Genomic DNA, 18411 nt, shown 5'->3' on the forward strand with positions numbered 1-18411 from the left:
AACTAGTGACAGTGGTGGTATGACAAAAGGTGCCAAACATTGCCATGGGGGGTTTCATCTCAGCAGGGCCTTTGTATCTGTCTGCTCTGTGAAGGTGGCATTCTTAGACACATCTGGAGTCTGTACCCTGATGTAGAGCTGCACAGGTTCCTGTCTGTGTTGGATGCTCGTGTTCAGGGTCAGAAACACCCACTCTCCAGCTAACGATGTCGCTGTGGTATTGTTAGCCTGTGGTTTTACCTAATGAGGTTGCATCTGTTGCTGTTCCAGACCTGCCACAAAATGGGACAGTGCAGCTATCCAGTACTTTCAGAACATTCTAAGAGGTAAGGCCAGGGTGTGCCTGCAGAGTGCTTTACGCCAATACCTGTGGTGGCTTCCTCTTCTGTTGCCAGGTTTCTTAAACTCCACATGCATAACTGTTGGTTCTCCTTATACGGCCTTAAGTTACTTGAAGCCCCTTCCATGCCAGGGATCACATTGACTATGCCCCTGTAATTTTGCAGGTAGAATTGGATGCTAGTATTGTCAGCTGAAATAAAGAACTGTCTGGTTGTTGTAGAGGGTCTTTCTTACAGAAACACTCCCTGCTTGTCAGATTGTTTTTAAATGCTAAGGGGATACAGAGTGAATGTGTTCTATTTTCTTGATCAGGCAGTTGATGAAAAACCCAGCTTCTTTTACTGAGCAAGGGATAGGAAGTGGACATTTGTTGTGTAATAAACATCATTGCCAAGTCAAAGCCTAAAAAATGTCTTTAACTGTGTTGGTAATTGTAAAATACTGCCTGTAGCATCTGTCCCAACTCCTGTCAGTCAGTATTCCTATGGCTGTGCCTACCTGCTAGGACTGCTCTGAGTATGATTGGATGAGACAGGCCTGGAAGCTGCTGGGTGCCTCTTGAGACCATATTTACTTTAGATAAATGCTAATCTCAGCTTATTTCTTTGTTCATTTATTGTCATTTAGCAACTACCCAAGTAGAAGCAAAGCTATGCGCTGTGGAAGAAGATACTTTTGAGGTTTACCTTTATGCAACAATAAAAAACGAAAAAGTAAGTGAAAGGCTGTGGGGGTGGGGATGTCTTAGGGTTGGTTTTATGTCTAAGTACTGAAAATATTTATGAAGTTCAAGAGTTTTCTGGTGTCGTCTTTAGGGTTTGAGTGTAGGACCATGTGATCTGAAAAATGGGGATTCTGGGTCTATGTTGAACAAGAGTGGAAAGAGAGGACATTTTCCTTCTCTTTTGAGATAAGGACTCAATTTGTAAGCCTGGATGGCTGGGAACTCTAGAAGTCTGCTCTGCTGCCTAAGTGCTGGACTGAAGACACGAGGCTCCCAGCCATAATATTCTTTACACTTTCTCATAACTGTGAGACATACTCGGCATTAGTCACAGTGCCATTAACTTACTAATGACAGTACTGACATGCAGCAGTTTCAAGGCATTACTATGTTCCTGTGGAAAAGAAATTTGTTAGGAAGCAAAGATACAGTTTTCAAAAGCTGCTCTGATTCATGCTCGCGCTTTCTCTCTGTCTCTCTGTCTCTCTGTCTCTGTCTCTCTCTCTCTCTCTCTCTCTCTCTCTCTCTCTCTCTCTCTCTCTCTCTCTCTCATTTCTTGTATTCTGGTTCTCTATATCCTGAGCTCGTTTTGCTTACTTTATATCTTGGTGATGAGTCTCATAAAATATTGTTTGTTTGTTTTTTTTGTTTTTTGGTTCTTTTTTTCGGAGCTGGGGACCGAACCCAGGGCCTTGCGCTCGCTAGGCAAGCGCTCTACTGCTGAGCTAAACCCCCAACCCCAAAATATTGTTTTTAAAATACATTTTTTCTTCTTACTTTAAAAAAGTAGGTCCCTCTTTTGTACCATGTTTTGTACCTGACAACTTACTCTCACTTTAAGTGATGGAGTAAGTACAGGTAAGAGGAAGGTCCATTCATAGTAGAGAGCAAATTTATATTGGATACAGTGATCACAATTGCTCAGAAAAGATGTAAACCAGCAAATTCTTTTCTTTTCTTTTTTTTTTTTTTTTTTTTTTTTTTTTTTTGGAGCTGGTACAACCCAGGGCCTTGCTCTACCACTGAGCTAAATCCCCAACCCCAGCAAATTCTTTTCTAATCCAAAGGAAGTCAAGGATCCTGTCTTTAGCCCGTGCAAAGAAAACACGACTCGATTAGTATGGATACAATCTGTACACCAGGTCTACCACTGCACTAACTGCAGTGTCTCCAGGCCACGTGCTTCAGCTCCATCTTCCTTCTACCTCCTCTTCTTCCATGGACACACCTCCCCAACTCTTCTGCTCCACCTTCCCTTCCCCTCCCCAGTCACTGGCTCTCACCTTTATTTTGCAAGTTAAAATGGGGAGAAGGTTCTGAAGAAGTTACCTGAATACTGAATAGTGACTAGGCAGCCCTTCTTGGGAAAGCAGAATTAGCATCAAAATACAAACAGTTCCGGGCCCACCACACAGCCCTGCCTTTCACTCAGGTGCAGAATTGCATGACACATCCATATTACTGCGTCTGTTAGTGCTCTGACCCTTACGAAGAGCTCTTCCTGTATGCCCCTGTGTGGAAGTATATTATCTAGTTCCTGTATATGCCTGTGTGGAAGTGTATTATCTAGTTCCTGTATGTGCCCGTGGAAGAGTATATTATCTAGTATCTTCTGGATTTTGAGTTTTGTCCAGTTAACACTCATGTAATTGTTTTTCTCTGGGTGTACATGTTCCTTCTTGGGTTAATACCTAGGAGTCTAACTTCTGGATAGCGTTGTTGACATTTGGAAGCTGCCAAAATGACAGCACTTTACGTCTTTATCATCAGTGTGGGAGATTTCACTTGTTCGTGTGTGCTCCCACACTTGGTCACTCCGTCAGTGTGTGGAGGATCTCACTGTGGATAGTTACACATTTGCTCAAACACTAGTGACATGTTCACCTGTTTATTTGTAACTATGCTTTGATAGATAGTCATACTTTGCCTGTTAGATTGCTTTTATTTTATATTGAGAGTTCTTCCTTTGAAAGTTTTATGAATGTGTATGTGAGTATACATGTGTGTACATGTTCTTGTATGTATACATGCATGTGGAGGCTATAGCACAACCTTGGCTTCTTCAGGAATGTTGTTCACCTGACAAAGTTTCTCAGTGGCCTGAATGGATGGCCAGCCAACTCTAGGGACCACCACCTCCCTGGATCTGGGATTTGTATTGTAGCCCACTAGGCTTGTGCCATTTTATTTGGGTCTTGAGGATCAAACTCAGATTCTTATATTCACAAAAAGCCCTTTACCATATCTCCTCAGCCTCCAAGTGCTTCATTTTGGATGTATCTCTGTCCAGTGACTTCATTCTGTAATATCTTTGCCCCATCTCTCCATTGTGGGTAGCCTGTCATCTGTCTGTCTTTGCCTCCACGTACTGGGATTCTAGGCACTGCTATCATGCCTGGCTTTGAAGCATTAAGGATTTGTTTGCTGTTGATTTGGTTTGGTTTTTGGTTTTTAGAGACTTTTTCTTTGTGTAGCCCTGGTTGTTCTGGAACTAGTTCTGCAGACCAGCCTGGCCTTGAACTCGGAGATCCACTTGCCTCTGCCTCCCCAGTGAGGGGATCAAAGGCAAGCACCACCTTGAATCCCAGCCTGGCAAAGAATTAAGGTTTGATAAGGTCTAATTTTTCCCAGTTTCCCCATTTGTTGTTAGTGGTCTCTCACCTGAACTGTACCTTGCCAGATTGTGTGAGCACCCTCTTTCTCCAAGGTATACCTTATATTTTATGAAATTTATTGCTACTTTCTGATGAGGGGGCTCATGAGAATCTTTTATTTTGTTCCTAACATAGCAGGAACTAAGAGATGCTTTTGTCGAATTATACTCTGTAAAGTAACGTTTTAGGAATTTGGGGCTGAGTTTGTGATACTGATTTCTTATACATTGACTACACCCGTCTAAATGGCAATTCATAAAATGTTTAAAATTTTTATAGGTTTGTGTTAATGATGATCTAGTTGCAAAGAATTTTGCTTATTATGTGTCACCAATGGGGAACAAAAACCTCAATACTTTGGAGAAACCCAGGCTGAGTCTCAATTCGGTGCCCTGCTCCAGTAAGCTCAGCCCATCACTTACTCTGTGGCCAATGCTTCTGCAAGGAAAAGACTGTCAGAGAATGGAAAGTGAGTATTCTGTGTTCCCCCATCCTTGTCATACTAGGTTCTGTCTAAGCTCTTTTCTGCTTGGAAACAGACTTCATTAGACTCTGTGTTTAGTGATCAAAGTTTACTTCTCAGGAGCATGAGACTAGGAAATTCTGATCTTCCTGTTAACATTGGGCTACATTGTCAGACGTTCAGAGAGTACATGGTTTAAAGATTTTAACAAATTTAGGTTTTGTGTAGTTTTCAGACACCTAGAGAGCTTTTTATTACACTTGATGGACCCTAGATACAATTTAAAATGTTTAGCTCCTCAAACTGCCATCCTTTGCTAGGTCTTCTCCCACTTACAACATAAGCACGAGCAGAAGTGAGTAATGACTGCTTTCTGTTTTATGTATTGGTGTTGAAATACGGTATGTTCTTTCAGACTCACAGAGTTTAGATTTTCTGGCACAGTCTCTCCAGCATACATGGTGTAAGGACGTTGTCGGTGACCTAGGACCACGTGCTGCAGTACTGGGTGAGTCTTGCCAGTGTGGTGTCATTCATACCAGCACCAAGTCATACTCTCCAGGGCAGTGCCGCTGAGTTTTAGTAAATCTCAGTACTTTTTGTCTGTTTAAAAAGGAGGTTCTTGCTTCTCTATTGTTGGCCTTACGTGTTCTTTGCCTACGTTAGATAACGTTAATCCTTTTTCAGATGTACCATTTGCAGTCATGTCTGTCTAGTGTACAGCTTGTTTTCCCGTTCTTTAGTGGCATCTTTTCTACAGTGCTTGATTTGATTTGTCTTCGATTTTAAGGGATTTTGCAGAAGATTCATAAGACATAACGATCCATCATTGACTTGAAATGCTATTTTCTGGATTAGGCATCAGGATAGTGAGAGTCTTGTAGGATGAGCTAGGAAATGTTTCCTTTGCTTCTGACTTCTGACGGAGCTTGTGGGTTGGTGTCAGGTCTTCCTTAAATGTTTGGTAGACTTCGTCAGTGGGCCCATCTCAATTTAGTGCCCTCTTCAGGATGTTATTAATCATTAATTCAATTTCTTCAAGATGCTCTTTCTCTTCTTTCTCTCATCCCTCCCCCTTGTCTTGTTCTCCCATTAAAACCTCTCCATGTGAAAAAAAACAATTTCTTCAAGACATATATATCCTTCTTGCCTATTTTTGTTTTGTTTGGGAATTTTGGGAAAAAAAATTTTTTTAAGAAATTTGTTTTATCTAGAACAGTGGTTCTCAACCTGTAGGTCCTGTGACAGGTGTCAGATTTATAACAGAGGCAAAATTACAGTTAAAATTTAGCAACAATATCATTTTATGACTGGGGGTCACCACAACATGAGGAACTGTATTAAAGGGTCACAGCATTAGGAAGTTTGGGAACCACTGATGTAGATGATCAAATTGTGAGCATAGAAATGTCCATTCCACCATCTATAAATGTCTTGACATGCTTATAAACATGTGGGAATATCCTTTATCAGCCTTTCAGTGTCAGTGGGTCAGTAGTCTTGTCCCTTCTTCCTTCTGTTCCTGCTGCTCTCTTCATCTGCCTTCCACCACCCACTAAAGAAGAGGCTTAGTGATTTTGTTGCTCATACTGTGGACTAAATCCCGTGTCGTTAGACTCCACATGCTGCAGTCCTGCCTCATGCAGTGTGGCTGTGTCTCAGATTTAGCTCAGTGATGCCATAAGGATGACCCTACTCTGATTAGGTATAGAGCCCTTAGCGGAGGGGAGGGAAGCTCTTAGGACTTAGGAGAAGGTGGCTATCTGCGCACCAGGATGACAGCACTCTAGAACCCACAATGGCCAGCACTTTTTTGATCTTGGATTTGCAGCATCCAGAACTATAAGAAAATTAATTGATTTTCTTTTATGATTAATAATTTATGATTTTTAATTTTATGTGCATTAGTGTTGTGCCTATATGTATGTCTGTGTGAGGGTGTTGAATCCCCTGGAACTGCAGTTACAGACAGGTGTGAACAGCCACGTGGGTACTGGAATTGAACCCAGGTACTCTGGAAGAGCAGTCAGTGCTCCTAACCACTGAGCAATCTCTCCAGCCCAGAAAATTATTCTCTGTTTTTTAAGAAACTGACTGAGACTGATAAATTTTGCAGTTATTTCACAGTCCTTCCATATTTCTCTATAAAAAAATTTTCCTTCTGTTTGCTTTGCCACTGGAATTTTCTACCCCAGTCTGTGGGATAGGAATATATATCCTGTCTCTGTCTCTCTGTCTCTGTCAGTCTGTCTGTCTCTCTCCCCATTTTTTTATTTGTTTGTTTGTTTTGAGACAGAGTTTCTTTGAATAGCCTTGGCTTTCCTAGAACTCACCATGTAGACCAGGCTGGCCTCCCACTCATAGAGTGACCTCTGCCTCTGAGTCCTGGGATAAAAGACATAAGCTACTACACCAGGCTAGATTCTGTCTCTTGGGAACATTGCGAAGAGTTAAGTTTGTAGGAAGAAATAAGACAAGAGTTTAGATAAACTCAACAGGTAGAGTAGCTTTAATTAACCAGAGAGGAGGTGTCTTGGGTCTGGCACAGGACCCGGCAATACAGTGATCATGCAGATTACATGTTTCAAGCTAGGACTTCTGTAGCTAAGGATAGGGAAGAGGGAAGGGGTTTTGTTAGGGTCAGGATGGGAAGTAGTTGTTTCCTTTAAGAGTTGTGTTTGAAGCTGCAGGGTCTGTTATCTTTGCAACTAGCTAGCTGCTTTACTTCCGCGGTCTCCAGGAGTTTGGGGACAGGGGCAGTGCTTTTCTTTGGTAATTCCCAAATAACTGGTTTCTTGGTATATTGAGCTCAGTTTAGGGCCTTGACTTTTTTTGGGGGCAAGGGGAATATGTCCTGTACATTTCAGGAAGAACATGTGTGTTGGAGACATAATTGTGGTCTCCTTTTGAAAGTATAGTCTGTCAAGTTGGGAAAATTGTTTTATTCTTAAAGGTTGGAATATGAATTTCTGTAACAATTTTTTAAAAAAGATCGAAGCAAGATCTTTTTAAATGCATTCATTTAACGTGCACACGTGCATGTGCATGGGCAGATCTATACCATGGAATGCCTGTGGAGGTCAGAGATCAACTTAAAACAGTTGTTTCTCTCTTCCTGCACGTAGGATCAGGGATCAATCTCAGGTCGTCAGGATTGACAGCAAGTGCCTTTACCTGATGAGCCATTTTTGTCAATTCCAAAGCAAGATTCTTCACTCTAATTGCTACATGTTTAATATAAAATCTGTTTGATAATTCTTGTGTTGAGTCTGTATAACAGTGCTTATTTTTATTATTTTTATCCTGTTTTATATAAATAATTTTCAAGATAGCTTTTTATCACTATCTTTATTTCACAGATAAAGCTGTAAACTATAAGGATTCCTTGACAGATTCGCCTAAAATTATGTTTGAGAAGAAGCAACAGAGCCTCCCTTTAAAACACATGGATAAGGTTGTATATTTAAATACTCACTGAATATAAAGCTCACAGGACAGCACTATCCTGTGATCAACAGTGTGTGCTCCATAGTTAGAACGCCCCAGAGTAGTTTATCAATGAAAAATGTAGTTTGTCTGTTTTGGTGGAGAGGTAACTGGTTCTTCCTTGTCGAGCTTTTGACAGGTAAGTAGTAACCTGTCTATAAAAGTAGTAACCTATCTTATGTTTGCTAAACATAGATGAGTTACTATCTGGGTTTGAGAGATATTCAAGTAATTAATTTCAGTTCTAATGTGTCTTACAGTTCTTTTGACAAAAGACAAACGAAAGTAATTGTAGACATTGCAAACACTCCTATGAAATGCCAATTGCCTGCTGTTTGACATTTTAATGTTTATGTGACAGTATAACCATCCAACGTTGACTCTGTGTATGCATGAAAACTTCTTGAATAATTGTTGTTGAAAGTAATTTGCAATGTATTTTGGTTCCAAAAAATATAAATCTTAAAAGTTATTTTTCCCCTCTTCCTTGCTTCTTCCCCCTTCCTCTCTCTCTTTTCTCTTCTCTCCCCGTCCATTTGTTCCGTTCTTACAGTGCATTGAATCTTCTGTGTACTGGCCAACAAAAAGAGGCATAACCATATATGCTGATCCAGATATTCCAGCAGCAAGGTATGACCTGAAGATTAGATTTAGCGGAGTAGAGTCTTAGGACAGTATGATATAGTCTTACACAGTTATCCTTCATATTATGGTGTGGGGTTGGGGAGGCTTAGTTCTAAGACTACTGAGAATATCAAACTGTGTGTGTGCAAATCCAGACTTAAAAGTGTGATGAAATTTACATGAAACCTGCAAACATTCTCATGTATATTTTAAGTCCTCTCTAAATGACTTCTAATGCCTAATGCAATGTCAATACTCTAAGTAGTTGTTAGTATTGTATTGTTTAGGGAATTCTGTCAAGGGAAGAAATCTCCATGTCTAAAATACGCCATTTGTTTTTGCCAAATATTCCAGTGCAGTTAGTTGAGGGCATGTGAATGCCACAAATACAGAAAGTCACATGGTCAGTAAGTATGTGAAAGGTTGATGATGATGATGATAGACTAGTACCCCTGCTCCCAACCCCCGCCACCCAAATCAACAAGGTCGTCTGGGAAATTTTGGCTCAAAACTCTTTTTTTAAGAGGCCACTTTTTTTGTTTGGTTTGGTTTTGGAGACAGTTTTTTATTGTTTTAAGATTTATTTATTTTATGTATGCAAGTACACCGTTGCTGTCTTTAGACACACCAGAAGAAGGGATCAGGTCCTCTTACAGATGGTTGTGAGCCACCATGTGGTTGCTGGAAATTGAACTCAGGACCTCTAGAAGAGCAGTCAGTGCTCTTAACTGCTGAGCCATCTCTCCAGCCCAAAACACACTACTTTAAAGGAAAAAAATTCTTACTTAACAACTGGTTAGCTGACAACACAGTGGAATGAAAACTGGTAGTGGGTCTAGAGTCCCTTGCTGCCTAGTTAGTTGGACACAGCTCTGTCATACACATGCTCATCCCGTGAAGAGCAGAGTGGCTGTGATGCACAGAGTGAGTAAGCACAGGCCACAGCAACACAGCTTTACAGCTTACAAGGTTGGAGAAAGCCAAGAATAGTTCTCATCTTCTCCAGAGTCTCTGACTATACTCCTGCACTCATTAAGATGCACATGGTAGGCCTGGAGAGATGGCTCAGCGGTTAAGAGCACCGACTGCTCTTCCAGAGGTCCTGAGTTCAAATCCCAGCAACCACATGGTGGCTCACAACCATCTATAATGAGATCTGATGCCCTCTTCTGGTGTGTCTGAAGACACCTACAGTGTACTCATATATAATAAATAAATCTTTAAAAAGAAAATGCAAAAAAAAAAAAAGATGCACATGGTAACATCAATGAAATCACACAGTAGCTGTCTCAGGTTCTCTGTGGCTGCGGTACCAGCTCTTTCCGGATTGGTGAGTGGCTTCATGGCTGGTGTGCATGTGCTCAGCCTGGATTGTCCTTAGACTCCAGCAGCAATAGAGACTTCACACATACACTCAGCGTTCCAGGTACTCTTCTTCCATATCTGCCGGGCTAGACGGGGATTCTGGGAAACTTTGCTGTGTGTTTTGTTTGGGCCACTTAGGGAACAGATGAGCAGCAGGAATAAGAGGGTAGAGATTCCCCTTTACATGGATCACAGGCTCACCATTTCCTCTGAGTTCAGTGATGAATTTTCTTCTGTAATTTAGGACACATTGCTGATAGCTGCAGGGTTGGAATTACTGAGATTGAATATGGTCTTGGACAGGACCAGAAGAAAACAGAGACCGAAAGAAAACAACAAGAATTCCTCATATTTAGGCTGAAGTGCCTTGCCTCTCATTTCTTTGACATGCCAGGGAGTCTTTTTTTAATTGAATATTTTATTTATTTATATTTCAAATGTTATCACCTTTCCTGGTTTCCCTTCTATCCCAACCCCTCTTATCCCGCTTCTATGAGGGTGCTCTCATACCCACCCACCCACTCCTGTCTCACTGTCTTAGCATTCCTCTACTCTGGGGCATCAAGCCTTCACAGGACCAAGGGCCTCCCCTCCCAGTGATGCCAGATAGGGCCCCTTCAGCTCCTTCAGTCCTTCCTTAACTTCCCCATTGGGTCCCCGTGAGCAGTCAGATGGTTGGCCTCGAGCGTCTGCATCTGTGTTGGTTGGGATCTGGCAGAGCCTCTCAGACAGCTGTACCAGGTTCCTGTCAGCAAGCTCTTCTTGGCATCAGCAATAGTGTCTTAGTTTGTTGGCTACATGTACGATGGATCCCCAGGTGGGACAGTCTCTGGATGGCCTTTCCTTCAGTCTCTGCTCCACTCTTTGTCCCTGTATTTCCTTTAGACAGGAGCACTTCTGTGTTAAAATTTTGGAGATGGGTGGGTGGCCCCATCCCTCAACCTGGGGGCCATGCCTCACCTCTGGATGTGGTCTTGACAGGTTCTCCCTCCGCTTTGTGGGATATTTCAGCTAATGTCATCCATGCCAGAGGAGTCTTGATCAGAAGTTTTGATAATCTACATTTGCTGTGCAGTTTAGCATCTAGTCTACCCTCAGCCTGATAGAGGAAGGGAAAAGACCAAGAAATCTCCAGAATTCTGTTTGTTACTTACCCCTTGGTTGCTTTGGTACTCAGGCAGTTTCTAATAGTAGAACTAAAGCAGTTCCAGTAGCACTGACCAGCCCACCCATGATTTCACAGTTAGTATTTATTTAGCCTCTGTTCTCACAGTAATGTTCAGGTAGATTAAGGGCTTCCTTATGGCTACTATTTTAAAATTTCCCCAGAAAATAGTTATCTTTGTGGGTTCAACAATTTGGATAAAAGTTTGCAGCCCAGTCCCAGCCTTATTTTGAAGCAGTGAGAGGGAATTGTTCTTTTGTCAAATATTTCTCCAAGGATAGAGTAGGGAGATGGCAAAAATATAAAATACAGGGAGATACTTTGTCAGTTTACGACTAACTTCCTTAAACAGGAGAAAACAATGTAAAACAGAGTGCCATGTCAGATTTAAATAAAACATTTAAACTGTCAGTAGCAAGAGATGCTAGCCAAGAGACATTGCAGTTGGGGTAAGTATTACAACTCTGAGGCTTCCAGAGAGCCTTGGGATGCTAGCTGAGAGCAGCCCCTTGGCAGAGGAAGTCTGCAGGTCAGGAGTAGCAGGAGGACCAGTCTTCTGTCTGCATCAGGTCTCTGGAATAGCAGGTCTTAAAGCCAGGAATCTCTGAAGCTACAGATCTGAGATTTGGACTGGCTGGAATCTGAAGCTGTGGGTCTTGGAAGCTGAAAGCAGCTTCAGGGAAATCTTCCTTCCATAGCCCTGCAGAGCAAGTGAGTGTTAGAGGTGGTGATAGCTGGCTGAGTGAGCTCAGAGTTGCAGCTTCATTCAGCCTGTCCCCTGCAAGTCTTGAGGACAGACTAATGAGTGAGCCAGGTGGGAACTGGGCTCTGAAGTCTTCCGGCTTCTGACCCATAAGGGAACAGGAGCCTCTGGGGCTAGGCCCTGGAGTCTTCTCTTTCTCTGTAAGCTCCTAGGCAACTCTGGGTTTGAAACCCCAGCTCACTGATGGAGAAGACAGGTACCCAGGCCTCTCTGCCTTTGCAGGGATAGGGAACTGGTAAGGAAACTGCTGGCCATTCCTGGTTTCTTCAGCAGCAGACTTTGGAGGCTGTCTGCTGCTTTCTGGTTTCTTTCCACCAGGAATTTCACTCTGCTTGAGTTTGGGGGATTTTTCTTTTGGTTTGTTGGGTTTTTGTTTGTTTGTTTGTTTTGTTTTGTTTTTTTGGTTGTTGTTTTGTTGTTATTGTTTTGTTTTTTGGTTTTTGTTGTTTTGTTTCTGTTTTTATTTCTTTAGCAACTACTCCTGCTGTGCTAAAGGCTTGAGGCTCCAGCTCTCAGAAAGCTTCATGGGGTGGGTGAGCAGTGCATACAGACCTCAAAGGACCCTGACCCCAACAATTTCTCAGTGTCTTGCAACTGAGGCACGTGGTTTTCTCAGCAGCAGGATCTTGTCATCGAGGTTCTGGTGGGCAACCAATAGCAGTGAGGATTGCCTGTGTTAACTTGTGAATAAATCTTTTCATGTGTTCCGGTTTCCAGTGTGTTTAGCCAGAAGCCAAGTGAGAAGCCACTGCGGTTGACTGAAAAGAAAGACTGTGACGAGAAGAATGGCTGTGTAAAGTAAGGCTGTGTTTGTTTGCTTGTTTGGGCTGAATTAGTTCGTTTGCTTAGTTTCTTTTTTCCTGACTTGAATTGTTTATTGAAATAATTGTATAAAATGATAAGCAAGAATTTACCTCTATTGTTGTTGACTTCAAACCTCCATTCTCATAAAACAGAAAATATTCAGGAAGTCCCCTGTATGGTTTTTAAGCTATGTCAGGGTGGGGTTGGGTTAAACCTTGGTTCTGGTAAGGGGTCGTCCTCACCCTGACTCTGTCAGTGAGGTGGGCAGTGTTTGAATGTTGTTGGGTGCAGTTTTTACACCTTGTGACTGTTGATTTTGGTGGGTGATGCTTGCTTTCCTTTCCAGTTTTCTGACGTTAAATGGGTCTACCTTCTCCTCTCTAACAGCAGAATAATTTTATTTTATGCTTGTTTGACTCACAAAACTGGTTCATACCCATGCTTCTGATTTTTTTTTTTTAATGCTAGATGCTACCAGCTTAAACAGTTAGAGCTGGGTAACTGGCTGCTCTGTAGTTACCAGACTGACAGCTTACAATAGTTTGTGTCCATGCTCTCCCACTGTTCTTATCACTGTCAGGTTGCTTAGCCACCTTTCAGAACCACCATGCCCTGTGTGGCCTCTGACCAGTACAGGCCTCTCAGTGTATAGGAGTCAAGTATGTTGAAGGCTGGTGTGGGGCTTACAGTGAGGCTGATGGTTAATACTTCTAATGCTGGCAACCCTTCCCAGAGAAGCTCTCCTGCTTGACATTTGCTATTATAAGTGACTATTTTCCTTGGAACAAAGAATTTTTTAAATTATAATTTAGTTTGAAGTTATAATTGAGTGAACTGTGACAGACTCTTATTTTCATGCCTCATAAAGCCTTGTCTTACCTACTACTATCTTGCTAAGTGTTCTTTGCTTAGTCCTGACTGAAGGAAAGAGATACGGTGGTTGTTTGTCATCTGCCATAAATTCCAGGGAGCTGAAGAAAGTCAGTGTCCTAGTTAGGATTTCTATTGTGTGGCCAAAAGCAAACTGGGAAGGAAAGGGTTCAGCTTATTTGGCTTCCTATACTTCAGCACTCTAGTCCATCACTGAAGGACGTCAGGACAGGAATTCAAACAGGGCTGCTACCTGGATGCAGGAGCTGATGCCGAGAACTGTGGCGGGTCCTGCTTAGTTGCTTGCTCACCATGGATTGATTGCTCAACCTGTGTTCTTATAGAACCCAGGGCCACCAGCCCAGGGGTGGCACCCCCAAAATGGGTTGGGTCCTCCCCTATGAATCCCTGCTTTAGAAAATATCCTACAGCTGGATCTTATGAAGGCATTTTCTCAGTTGTGGTTCCCTCCTTTTAGATAGATGTAGCATTTGTCAAGTTGACGTAACGCTATCCAGCATGGCAGTGAGGCACTGAGTGCCAGTGACATCCGTGATGACTTCCTATGCTACTCTGAGGCTGTTATTGATCCCTTGAACCCTGGACTCTATCTGTAGCAATCACCCCGAAGCCTCTGCCAGGAAAGGAAACTACCAGAAGGCTTTCAGAGATTATTACAATATCTTTGACCTAGAACCCAACTGAAACAAAGGCTGTTCATGAAAAAATCAAGTTGCTAAGCCCTGTGAAGATGACTTGAAACAAAGCATGGCAGGCAAGATGGCTCAGTGAAGGTGCTTGCCACCAATCTAATCATGAGTTCAATCCCCAGCTCCCATATGGAAAGAAAGACTGACTGCCTCAAGTAGTTCTTTGATTTTTCACCCCTGCATAAAGAAAAATAATACACATGGGGCTTTGGTTTGGTGTTTTTGAGACAGAGTAGCTGTACGCAGCTCTGGCTGTCCTGGAACTCACTCTGTATACCAGGCTGGCCTGGAGCTCACAGAGATCCTCCTGCCTCTGTGTCCCGAGTTCTGGGATTAAAGGCCACTACCCTGCTACATGTCTATCTTTAAAGGCTTTAGGACTGGTGAGATGTTTCAGCAATCAAAGTTTCTTGCTGCTGAGCCTGAGTGGATCCATCCCCAAGATTCCCATGGTGGAAGGAGAAAACCAACTGTTATCAGTTGTCTGCTAAACTATACCTGTATACTTGTGTGCACATACATGTACATAAATGATTTTTAAAAGTTATAAAATGATTTTAATACATAAAATGGGTTGGGGAAATCTTTGAGCAATAAAGCAATTACCATGCAAGCAAGAGTGTAGAAAGCTGGATTCCCAGAACACATGTAAATGCTGAATGGACATAGTAGTGCTCCTTTAGTTCTAGCCTCAAAAGATGGAAATGGAATCCCTGGTGCAAGCTGGTTTTGGGACTGCCTGTCTTGGTGAGCTGTGGGTGTGACTGAGAGATCATGCCTCAAAGATGACTCTTGTCCCCAATCTCGGCCTCCCCACAAATTCAAACACAAACACAAATGTGCGAGCACGCACATGCACACACCACATAAACATAAAGAAAAAGCAGATAACTCTCAATTTACAAGGGCTTATAAAACACAGAGGGAAAGGTGATTGGCGGAGAGGAAATTTACATACCCTTCAACATGTCTAACCCATACCAAAGTCAGAATGTGATTTCAGTATGAGGACACTGCTCAGGGATCCTACCTACTAATAGAGCAACTACAAAGCAAGCCATCCAGTCTTGGACTGTGAGATTACCAGATCATGGCCATTCTCCATGTACTCCCCAGGGTTCATCTGAGCATAAAAAATGAAGAGGGAGAAACCACAGTATCCCCCAACCCTATTTCCTTTCAAAAAAGGCTAAGTCAAAAGATCTACTGTAGAGTAAGAAGAGGTACTAAAGGAAAAAAGAGTTAGGGAATGATATAACCAAGAAGAAAGATTTGAAATGGCCCTGAAGCATTAGGATTGAGCCAAGGAACTAGACCCTACCATACTGAATTTTATTACCAATCAAGCAGCTGTGTGATTTGAAAAAGGTGGCCACAGTCAATATGAGGAACTTTATGAGAAGTCATCCAAATGGAGCGTGAACCAAGAAGACTTAGCAACAGATTGCCAGAGCGTATGCCCAAACTGAGTTGTATTTCAAAGAAGAGAAGTACAAGGGCACCATCCAGTTCTCAGCAAGTATCTGGCAGAGGTTTGGACTGCATGTGCTCAAGAAACAGCCTTTGAAGAGGAAGAACTAGGGTGACAGATGCTTCCTAGGTAACAGAGTCTTATTTAAAAACCATAAAACAACCCAAGAGATGCCAGACAACACAGCTTGGAGCTTGAACTAGTGTACAAGGTCTTCAAAGAATATATCTTCAAGGACCAGCCTCCATCAAGAAGATGCAGCAGGGGTTGGGGATTTAGCTAGGTGGTAGGGCGCTTGCCTAGGAAGCGCAAGGCCCTGGGTTCGGTCCCCAGCTCCAAAAAAAAAAAAATCAAAAAAAAAAAAAAAAAAAAAAAAGAATAAAAAAAAAAAAAAGAAGATGCAGCAGTCAGCAAGCAGCACCTTCATGATTGCTGCTTTAGTTCATGCCTCTAGGTTCCTGCCTTGCTTTCCCTCTAAGGACTGTGACCTGGGATGTGTAAGCCAAATAAGCCATTTCCTCTCCAAGTTGCTTTCAGCTAATGCTTTATGACAGTGGTGGAAACACGAGTTACCATCCCCCATAACCAGGAAAGGAGTACGTGAGAGCAGCAGCGCCATCTGAAGGCTTGTGCAGCCATGTGCACGGTTTGTGGTCAGAGGAGTGAAGGAAGACTGGAAGACGCCCTTTCCTCCAGGGTTCCTGCCTTTGAGGGACCCAGCTAGGCTTTCTGCTGGAGCCCAGGGCTTCATTTCCTATCTGTCATGCTAATGGCACTGTTCAGCCCGCTGTGCTTCTTTCTTAGACCTGTGTCCTTCACGTAACTCCATCTCCCAATAGTGGGCCACCATACCCATTCCGGACTGCATGCCACCCGTTCTTTTGAAATGGGTGATAGAAGTATGTGGCCATAGGCAGAGCAGAGGTCCATACAGCACTGTTGTAGGCCACTCACTATTTCTGGGGAGGCACGGGCCAATGACCATTTACCTCAGCCAGGAAACTAACAGACATAATACAGACACTAACAAAATACAACTTTGCAACCTGGTGAGTTGAATGGGGTCTCCTGCCTGAGCAATAATCACTCAAGACAGCTGAATCACAAAAGGCCCAACCCAGCATTGCCAAGTTTCCAAAACCTGGAACCCTGTAGTGCACCGCATGCAAGACTGCAGGCAGCTCAGCAGGTTGGAGAGAGTTCTTTCCTGATGGCCCTCTGATTCTTGCAGCAGGGTTGCTGTTTGAGGCTGTCTCTCAGCAATCCTACAACTTACACATGCATTAGGAGGAGGGCCTGGTCAATCTCAGGGGATTCCTGAAACCGTTTACTTTCTGAATTGAAGGAGTGTTCTTAAAAGAGAGAGTTCCCAGAGAACTCCCTTTGGTTTCATCTGCCTGTCAAACTTCTGTGTCCTGGAGCTTCCTTCAGTCCTGTTGTTTCAACTCCCCTATAACTGCCTGTGTCTTCAGCTTTCCTCCAGGGTGTGTGAGGAGCTGCAGTATAACAGTTCTCTTTAGGAATTTCTTGGATGTTGAGTTAGGAACCTACTCTACTCCTCTGAGGGCCTCTGAAGATGCCGAGAACTTTATGTTGGGCCTAAAGCATAGTTAAAACCTCTTGCCAACCTCCTCACCCAACCTTGGCCATAGGTGAGATGAGCTGCACAGTTCTGTTGGTAGTGCCTTCCTGTAGCATTATTTTGAAAGATTTTGACACTGAGGCCAGATGTACTGGGGACTACTTTGATAATAGGTTAAGATATCTGGTATGGGTGTAGGTGAGTGGATGGCTTACCTACGGTGGCGAAGAGACAGGGTGAGAGATCACATACCTGCGCTGGTATGCCTCTGCTTTTGTTCCAGCTAGCCTCCAGCCAACAGGATATCACCCACGTTTAGGGTTCGTCTACCCTCAGTTACAGTTGAATGTCTGACTGCATCCTAATGCCCTCCTAGGCACACCAGGTTGTGCTTTATTAATGTCCTAGGGTTTTCTCAAGCCAATCAAGTTAGAATTAGGATGAACCATAGTGTCATGCCCTTTTTCATACATGTGGCGTCTTTCAGTTTTCTTGATGGCGCTAGTCGTTTTGGGAGGTGTCGCTGCTGCTCTTGATGCTGTGGTTCTTTTTTTTTTTCTGTTCTTTTTGACTTCTTAAGGGCAGAGGCTTTTCTCTGTGCTGTGTTCTAGGGCCTAGTGAGCCAAGCAGAGTTCCTGATGTGTGGTCTCCACTCCGCATGAGTCTGAGCGTCCACTGCACACTTCATTTTCTCATTCGTCAGCTGAGAGAGAGCAAGGCCTTGGAGCTTTTGCATTAAAAAAAAGAATCTCAGCCAGGCAGTGGTGGTGCACGCCTTTAACCTCAGCACTCTGGAGGCAGAGGCAGGCAGAGCTCTGTGAGTTTGAGGCCAGTGTGGTCACTTTTCCAGTTCCAGGCCAGCCAGGCTACAGAGAGAAACCCTGTTCTGAAAACAAAACAAAAAAATCCAACCAAACAAAAACAACCACAAAAAAAGTCTGAATGGTGTTTCAGGAAAGAATGTGGTTCACTATGTGACCACCACACTTCTCAAGTTCCCATCTCAGAAAATGGTGTGACGTCCCTGCTGCTCTCAGCAATCCTTACCAATACTGAGGAGTGAGTTGGTCTGGGTATAGAGAAAAGCACTTTCAAATAACTTCTTCTCTGCATTAGCAGAGGACAATTCCTCATCTGGTATTTCTGACTATAAAATAAAGGTGATAATTGGACCAGTGGTTCTGATTTTAACTAGGGCTCCTTTTAAACCCTGCAGGACATTGGTGATTGGGGTAGCAACCCAGATGACAGCCCAGGTTTCGAGTGGGAAACAGGAAACTAGTGTGACCTCCTTGGTCCTCACATGGTAGTGAAGCCAGCAAGACAGAGCACAGTGTTTTCCCACTGTGTCTCCCTCCACAGGGGAAGAGTTAAATAGGATTTCAGTG

General features: G+C 43.1%; 1 protein-coding gene across 1 annotated transcript in view; it reads left to right on the forward strand.

Moving 5' to 3' along the window:
- Positions 1–18411, forward strand: part of Tdrd12 (tudor domain containing 12) — a 69016-nt gene that overhangs the window by 23210 nt on the left and 27395 nt on the right. Inside the window, exons 5-10 of the mRNA XM_032896138.1 lie at positions 271–326; positions 970–1055; positions 4000–4189; positions 7543–7637; positions 8223–8299; positions 12304–12384. Of these exons, the coding sequence (XP_032752029.1) occupies positions 271–326; positions 970–1055; positions 4000–4189; positions 7543–7637; positions 8223–8299; positions 12304–12384 (585 nt within the window). The remainder of the gene's footprint in view (positions 1–270; positions 327–969; positions 1056–3999; positions 4190–7542; positions 7638–8222; positions 8300–12303; positions 12385–18411) is intronic.

The sequence above is a fragment of the Rattus rattus genome, chromosome 2, assembly GCF_011064425.1.
Source record: "Rattus rattus isolate New Zealand chromosome 2, Rrattus_CSIRO_v1, whole genome shotgun sequence".
NCBI lineage: Eukaryota > Metazoa > Chordata > Mammalia > Rodentia > Muridae > Rattus > Rattus rattus.